This window comes from Trachinotus anak, unplaced genomic scaffold (assembly GCF_046630095.1).
Source record: "Trachinotus anak isolate AG129_WGS33_773 ecotype Australia unplaced genomic scaffold, CSIRO_AGI_Tana_v1 ptg000015l, whole genome shotgun sequence".
Classification (NCBI taxonomy): domain Eukaryota; kingdom Metazoa; phylum Chordata; class Actinopteri; order Carangiformes; family Carangidae; genus Trachinotus; species Trachinotus anak.
This window is the reverse complement of record NW_027273866.1, coordinates 12,422,285-12,431,000: the sequence shown is the minus strand read 5'-3', so window position 1 is coordinate 12,431,000 and position 8,716 is coordinate 12,422,285. Positions and strand designations below refer to the sequence as shown.

At 39.4% G+C, this 8,716-nt stretch overlaps 1 protein-coding gene across 2 annotated transcripts; it reads right to left on the bottom strand.

The window, feature by feature from the left end:
• Positions 1–331: 331 nt before the first annotated feature.
• On the bottom strand, positions 332–7,255 carry cdca4 (cell division cycle associated 4). Of its 2 annotated transcripts, XM_071497649.1 has the most exons (3): positions 7,019–7,255; positions 3,308–3,445; positions 332–2,956 (listed from the first exon to the last, which is right to left on the bottom strand). In XM_071497649.1, exon 3 carries the CDS (start codon positions 2,945–2,947, stop codon positions 2,027–2,029), a length of 921 nt encoding a protein of 306 aa, XP_071353750.1. In that variant the 5' UTR covers positions 2,948–2,956; positions 3,308–3,445; positions 7,019–7,255; the 3' UTR covers positions 332–2,026. The 2 variants fall into 2 exon arrangements, with proteins under 2 accessions (XP_071353750.1, XP_071353749.1); XM_071497648.1 differs by lacking the exon at positions 3,308–3,445 and having other exon boundaries at positions 7,019–7,250.
• Positions 7,256–8,716: the final 1,461 nt, after the last annotated feature.

Below are 8,716 nucleotides of genomic sequence, written 5' to 3'. Positions count from 1 at the left end.
CCCTTTATCCTTATAGACATGTGTTAAATTATGTCATAATTAGTGTATCAATTCCTGATTTATGTCCAAAAATATGTTTTGTGATGTAACCTTGACATTTGACCACCAAGATCTAATGAGTTCATCCATGAGTTAGAGTTAGTAATTTTAAGGTATTACTGAGATAGTGTGCTCACGGGAATGGGATGGAAAACCTGAAAACATAATACCTAGAGCCAAAGCTGTCGCCCAGGTGGAGGCATAAAAAATAAAATCGAGATTTATTGCAGAAAAGTAAACTGTTTATGTCTATAAAGCAAAATAAGTGATTGAAATCACACACAACAAAATCAATAGTTGCACCTTTTATTATAAAAAATATTTACAAAGATGCTACAATGTTTTTTCCTTAATATAAAAAATGCATACATTTTACAACGGTAATTAGTCTTTGAAGTTCTAGCTCCCATTCAGACCAGAGTGACATCCTTCAGGAGTGTTGCGGTAAGGTATCAAGCGTGTCGTAATACTGTATTTTAGTCAATACATTTTGTTTGCCTGAGTTAATTTCTTCATCATGATGATAAGGAACAATTTCGAAAAATGCATTTGATTTTCCACATCTTTAGGAGAAAGGCAACTGTTTGCATAAAGGAATTAAAGGACATTTGAGTCATATACAATCATTTTGAAACACGTATGACAGAGCTGCATAGTGATTTGAATAGTAACCCGGTTATTATTATTACTAATAATAAAAAATGTGAGGAATAAATAGGTACTGCATTCAAAACGGAGGGCAAAATTTGGATAAATACAGTTTCATCGGGCCAATGAAGTCAATATGGCATGTCTGTACCTAGATATAATAAATACAATAAATAAAAACAACAATAAATTAGATGGGTTAACACAAAGAGTTCTTCATTTGTAGTTCTAACAAATGACAGAAAGAAATATGGCTTCTTGATGCAGTTATCACCCCGGGGTTTCTCCAAATGCTTCAGGAAAAAAGCTGCTATTATTATTATTGTTATTAGATCTGTAAAGAAGAGGGGCAGGAAACTTATTTCGAAATTTGTCAGCTGGCTCCTGTTAACTTACCAGAAACAGACAAATCTTAACCAGCGTTTGGATGGTGGCTGGCGGTAGTTTCACTGCCCTGCGTAAAGCTTTAGAGAAAATGAAAGAACAGCGCCTATAAAGTGTGACGGTGCCAGACTTGACACCTGTTACAGTCGACTTGTTATACCAAACCATGGGAAGACACTGTCTCGAGTCTGGCTACATTAAAATTTTAAAAATCGCCTGGTAGGGAAAAAAAATAATAATAATATCAAATGATACTTGCAAAATCCCCCAGCTGTATAATGCAAAAAATATATTTCTATATACACATACGTACATATACATATATTCCATTCATAATTGCTCAAATCTTTAGGAAAATATGCATTGATTCATAGATTTGGATTTACAATTTGTTCTGGTTTCTGATGCATGTAGTGTGAAGAATTGTTCCTCAGTCCATGTAACAATAAATAGAAATGGACAAAATGGCAGAGAGTATGACCAGGAGCTAGTATGACAGAATGAATGACAGACGTAAACATGGAAAGTACGTAAATAAGAATGCATCATGGTATAGGTAATTATCTTTGCCTTCTCACAGATATTGTTGAGTTTTGGATTTCATCAACAAAGTAGGAAACTAACTGCTTTGCCCACAGGCCTGCATGGCTTGTGAATCCCCAAATTTATTGATTTCACCCTCAATACTTCGACTGCCAATTACATTTTCTGAATAAAAGATGAAGGTCCAAACTACAGCTGCCGACTTGCCTAAGTGACTGTTAGAGGAGACTAACTACATCTCTAACAGCCAATCCCAAAATCTACTTGGCTGTGCTGTTAATTTCCCAAATTGTCCCAAAACCTCCAACAATTTCCATGTGTAACAATACCACATACAGAACATGCACATGTACTGTGCATAGTCTGGAAAGAGTCTGTGGGATCAGTACAGGCCAGAGGAATGTTCTGAGTTTCAGGATCCCACTATGATCTCCATGATGTGGTCCAGTTCATTCAGGTCTGACCTGCAGCTCGAGCTGGAGCTCAGGGCCGTCGGCCCGTGAGAAGAAAGGCTCTCCAGCAGATCGTAAGGCCCCATCTTGGGGGCGCTCTGCATGCCTGTCAGCACCGTATCGAGGTCATAGTAGGAGGGGTCCACATCTGAAAACAGTTCCTCGAGCGCAGGGTCAGGGGGCGGCGCTGGGTGCTTGATCTCAAAAGTCCCAAAAACCTGCTCCCCTGTCCTGGAGTCTGCGCTCAGGTGGTCCCGGTCTCCCTCCTCTCCCTCCGACACACACTCCTCGCTGTCCTCCTCATCATCCTCCTCGCACTCGCCATCTTCCTCTTCCTCCTCCCAGCAGGGCCCCATGCCAAAGGGTCCAGCCAGGTAAGAGGCAGAGGACAGCTGGGGGGAGACAGGCGACAAGGTGGACATTGTGACCTCTGTCTCAACGTCTCCCTCCATCACCACCTCCTCAGAGTGGTAGCCTTCCTCCAGACCAACCACTGAGAAGGGTTTAGGGCTCTGCCCAGCCTGAGCTGCTGCATCCGTCTGCCGGCACAGCACCTCAGTGGCCACCAGGCGGTCGGCGGGACATTGGGCAGCTGCCAGGGCCTGGGTCATTATCTGCCAGGTGCCATCCTGGGTCATCTCCTCCTGGATCTGCCGCACTGTGTTAGCGATGAGCACTGAGCGGCACAGGTTGGGCTCCACCAGCATGTGGCAGAGCTGCAGCTTGATCAGTGACATGTCAAGCAGCGACTGCCGCTGCAGGCTGTAAGAGGACGACAGCGTCCGAACCGCTGCAGATGATCCCGCCTGGCCCTGGTCGCCGCTGGTGACCGGCTCCTCCCCGGAGTCTGAGAACTTGCGCTTGGTGCCCTTCGGGAACATGTTGTCTCTCTGTGATGATGGTGAGGAGACAAAAACAGTCAGACATCCAACAGCAAAACACTTCTGAGCATCAAAAAATGTATCACACTGACAAACACACAAAATGCCTACTGTTCTGAATTTCACTAGCTAGAGTCATAGTGAAAAGAATAAGTGCCATGTAATTATTAATGTATATGTGTGATGTAATGAGGCTATGTGGTGTAATATGTGTGTATGGACATGAGGGAGCTAGCGCTATAATCTGCTGCACAGCAGCTGTGACTTTATAAATAAACACTACAGGCTTAAACTCTTTGTGAATTAAGGTAAACAGTAAATTGTTTGTTGTAGTTGTTTTTTTCTTAAAGTTTGCTATACCTTTCCTGTTGAGAGGCACAGGCAATAGCAATGCAGCTTGGTCCCGGCTGCAACGCTTCAAGTACTTTTGTACGAGCGACAAGCAGCTTTTGTTCAGCACCATTTCTGCCCATTTTAGGCCAGTCTGAGGCAAGACTCCTGCTGGGCGGAACAACCACACTTTTAACAGACCACTGAGCCACCGAAAATAGCATGGTTACCAACTAAATGCGGACGCTGCATCAAAGTAAGCACAGACTAGAGAGACCTTTGTCAGAAAACAAAAACAGCACTCAAGTTACATGATCAGTGCACTTATATTCTTTCCAACTGCCACCTGTGATCAAGAAAATCAAAAAGATATCCTAATGAATAAGGTGCTTTTAAGGAGTAAAAGTGATAAGAATATGAAAAACAATAGCATTCACAATATTCACAATACAGTATACCACCATGAACCACTAGTATTTACAAGAGATATCAGGTTTCCGGGTCTACACACGCCACGCTTCAAAACTAGAAGAACAAGATTTTCACTTTCTCTTCACTGAGGAGGGGAAGAAAAGTAGAGTCAACTTCCTTATCACACACCACTTCGAATACACAGATGTCTTACAGGAACAAAACAACACTCCTGCTAACATTAAAGGCCCTCTGACTGCTCAAAATGAATGGGGTGAAAGTAAAGAGGAGACTGAGCTCTAAACAGAAGCCTGTGGCATTTAATTTTCCATCAGACAGAAAAATAGTGCGCAGTGTCCAGCTGTGTCTCCTCTGTGTAAAACCTGTGGGCAGGGCATTTGGGTGAATGATTCCACTTGCTTCAAATTTCTATTTGTGATACAGTTTTTAAAAAAACAATCACAAAAACTTAAACCAAGAGTACAATGAAAATAATATTCATACATGTTGCACTCCAAAGCACAGCATTAGGGTTTACAAAATGGACATGAACAGCAAAGAGTTGTTAACAATTTTACTGCCCTCTTTCTTTGGAAACCAAAATGAAACTAGATGCACAAGACACTGCGGTTTTTGTCACAAATCATCTGCAAACAAGAAGTCAGAATTTTTTTTTCTTTAAATTTTCATTTACAGTGCCAGGCAAAACTAAGGCCCTATAACCTGTGCAAATTACATAGTATATTTATGATAAACACAGTCACAGTCAGGGATGTAATGCAAGATTTTATTGCCAGAAACTGTGATGACAAACCACCACATACTTTTAACATTTAATCAAAATGTAATCAAAAACAAAATCAAAAAAATGAGTGATTTCTAATCAAGTAGAGCCTGATTATACACTCTTTCATCATCCTTCAAGAGAAGGAGTTATTGTGTTTCTTTTCACACATAAAACCTGACATTAAATGAGAAAGAATGATTAAATTAGAGCTATTGTCTTCACCTGATGAGTGAACTAAATCAGCACCACATTTTAAGAAGTTACCATCCATACCAAAAAAGAAGTGTATCTAATGGACACTGAAATGGCTTGGGAGTCTGGAGGTCTTTGAGTCCTCGCTTGCATAGAATAACATTTCCTGACAGTGGACAGAATAGGAAAAAAGTCATTTATGAAGGTGCCCGGAGATCTAAAATACAAAAAGTGAGAAAACAATTATGGACATATGTTGTCTTCTGACATATGTTGTCCCCTGTTAAATAAGAGACACTAGAGAGCACTATCTCCCTGAAGGAAAAACAACAACTTGTAAAAATTCAAATTGAAATACAACCAGGAAGACCTACAATCTGAGAGAAAGCACACGGTACAGAGAAGAGAAAACAGTTTGGGATGTGAGAAAGTTTTTTTTTTTTTTTTTACAGGTATAGTGATAAATATGTTTTTTGAACACCCAATAGTTTAGCATTTTGGGGTTAAATCTCAAGGATTTAACTTGAATTAGGTTAATTGTAAATACCATAAATCTACAGATTAATGGTCAATAATTACTTTCTTTAAAAGATCAAATTCAGACTGGAAATGGCTTATATCTTCATCACTGTGATCAGGCACCTGTAGCAGACAAATGTCACATCCTACAACAGTGTGCACCGTGTTTTTCACATCCTGTAGGTCTATCAATTCTCAGACCAACAGGATGTTATTATAACCAAAATCTCAGATACTAATATAGCTACATTATTTTCTTAATGAATGCCTTTAAATGTATTTTTAGGGTTTGAAACAAGTAGTTCATTGACAAAAAAAAACAAAACAGCAACATTAGCAATATTTTCATAATCAATCAATTTCTCTCCAGTTAAGACAATTGAAAACTGAAATTCTTTGGGTTTTTGAGTGGTGGACGGTAAAAACAAGATATCTGTCGTACTCACTTTGGTAGTTTTCGATGGGAATTTATTTGTTGACATTTAATAGACTAACAAATACTCAAAGAAAATCATCAGGTTCATCAATAATGAAAATGATTAGTTGCAGTCCTTTATTTTACAGCATGTTCCCGAAAACCATAACTGATGGACACAATAGTATGAAACACAGCAGATTTACACCAAATATCAACACCTCAACAACAAACAAAATGCCATTTAAAATGTTTTACACATTAGAAACTTCATTTTGTATGGTTATTGTGCTATTTCATGCACCTATGGAGTTTAACATTAATACGTACTAACATAAGACCTATCTTGTCTGCTGAAGATGCTTAATTGTAGTGATTGAGCTCTAGATCATTTCCAGTACAAGTGAACCATACGCACAACTTTCATTTAAACCCTACTGTCTTGTCATGCCCTCAATAGCAGATTTAGTCACAAGATTTAACGAGAAAATGCTGACATATATGGTGTTCAATAACTTCTGTCTAGCAGATATCAGGAAATGAGTAATAAAGTGCAAAGAAAATTAATATGGTTGAACAGCACTTCAATCAAACACTACTGTTAAACGATTATATATAAGTGTATATGTCAGACAAAGCTGCTAAATACAGTGTTTGGTATAAAACATTATTACCACGCCGAGCACTTGCCTTGTTCTATGCTAGGAGCCAGAAGCCAAACAAAATGCAGCCTCGCTTTACGTCAATGGCTCCTAGCATGGCCCATCCCCCACTGCACACCGAGAGCCCAGCTCTTCCAAAGCTCGCCGTACTAAATTAATAATTAAACTTAAAAACACGGCAGCATTAACATTCCCATTTTTTCCCCCCAGCAACCTCGTTCTGGAAACACTGCCGGTCGGCAAATTAAAGCCGGTAGAGCCGGTTGTGAGGAGCGGGTGGGAGCCGCTGGCCGTGACTGCCGCATGCTTTGTCTTTTCAGCATCGGAGCCACCGAGCGACAATGAGGCCATTTTGCGCTAGTAGCTAACAGTTAGCCGGCTAGCTATGCTTCGGAGCTGACTTACGAGCTGCCGCTGGCTAACTAGGCTAAAGATGTTCAGTGAAACGGAAAAACGATGCCTCCGTGGGGCAACAAAACGCTTGGCATTCGTTTCACTTTGGCCTTCTTTGGCAATTTCCTCTAACTCCCCCCCACCATCACCAAAAAAAAAAAAAAAGAAAGAATGCTAGCAAGCTAATTAGCTAAAAAAGCGCCCACCCACCACCACCCATCCTCCGCGGTCCTTCCTCCTTTTCTAGCCAAAAACAAGAGTTTTCGCCGCGGCTCGGCTGTTAAGTTCCCAAAAACAACAAACCGCCGCCCGGATGCCCGGTAAAAGCGACTATCGCCGGGCGGCTGGGTGGCCGTACTCACCTCTTGTTTGTGTTATTTTACTCCCGTCTCGCTCATAGGATCGACGGCAGGGAAAGCGGAGATCAGGTTCAGATGAGATCATTCATGCCACGGCTTCAAAAACTGAACTACCTCTGTCCTGCTGCTGCTGCGGAGCGGACGGCAGGAGGGAAGGAAGGGAGGGGGAGGGGAGCCGACAAAAGCCAGCCATATGCCTGGGATTCCTCTCTAATGATTTCTGCCTGCTTTTCTCTCCTACTAGCGCTTTAATGTGGCAAACTAGTGAAAGCTTTGCGATCGGCATCAAGAACAAGAATAAAAAAATAAAAACAATAAAAAGATTTTTGGCTAGGCGTTCCGCGCATCACATTTACATTTACTTACATCCTTATCAGAAATTAAACTACTACAAAAATAAATAAATAAATAAATAAATAAAAAAGTGGTGGGGGAGTTATTTATCTTTAAGTAAAAGCGGTGGTAAAAAAAAACAACTAGGTCTTAAACGTAAATAAAAGTAGTTGTATAAGTGTAAAGAAGCTTAAAATGGGAATAATCAAGTAATCCTACAAGTATACAGCTTGAATAAATGTATTTAGTTAGTTTCTGTCATGAGTAAAAGTTGTAATACCCAGTGTGGAAAGTAACTAAGTACAATAAGTACTCTACTTAAGCACAATTTTGAGGTAATTGTACTATATTTCACACTGAAATATTACATTCCCATACTCCATTACATTTATCGAACAAATATAGTTACCAGTGCCTTCCTGCTTTATAATCTTTCATTAAAAACATTATAATAAGCTTTTAAGAGATAATGCATTGATGAATTAAACCACTGGTTCTAGACCATTTTTGTAAAAGTCGTAATACTAGAGTGTAGAAATACTCTGTTTGAAGTAAAAGTCCTGCATTCAAAACTTTACTTGAGTAAAAGTACAAACGCATTAGCATCAAAATATACTGAAAGTACCAAAATAAAGACTACGCTTTGAACAGGATGGCCCATTTCAGAATAATTTATATTAAGACTGTTATATTTCAATGGATTTATGTTGGTATCGTTTAACGTTGCAGCAGGTAAATAACAAAGACATCTCACAATAGCCCGAAACTCAGTACATCTACACCAGAACACTACATCCTCAAAGTGAACAAATACAGTTTAAAGCATTATTAACTTTATTGTGTCTGCTTATCATGTTGTTCTGTGCACCCACAGTGCCACTATTACAGCTGTTTAATAGATATATTTAGATTTTAAGATGTATGTTATCTGCTACAGATGCTTTTGTTGTAGTAGTGATTGAGATTTAGATCATTTCCGATACAATAAAATCATAAACATTAATTAATACAACATACTCCTATTATGTTCGTATTTAAGAGCCTTAACAGTAAATTTAGTCAAACTGTTTTAACACGATTTAACAAGAAAGTGCCAACATCCTGTATGTACGGTTCAAAAATGTCTCTCTAGCAGACATCAGGAAATGAGTAATCAAGTGTCCCTGACTGCATCATGTAAAGGTGCAGCTAATTTTAGCTACTCTATGTACTGTGTGATAGTTCAACCTGTAATAATACATTAATATAAATGTACCACTAGTATGTTAGTTTCTGTCATTGAGTGAAAGTAGCAATACCAAGTAGTGAAAAGTAAGTACAATTACTCAAATACTGTACTCTAGCACAATTTTGAGGTAATTTCTTTAC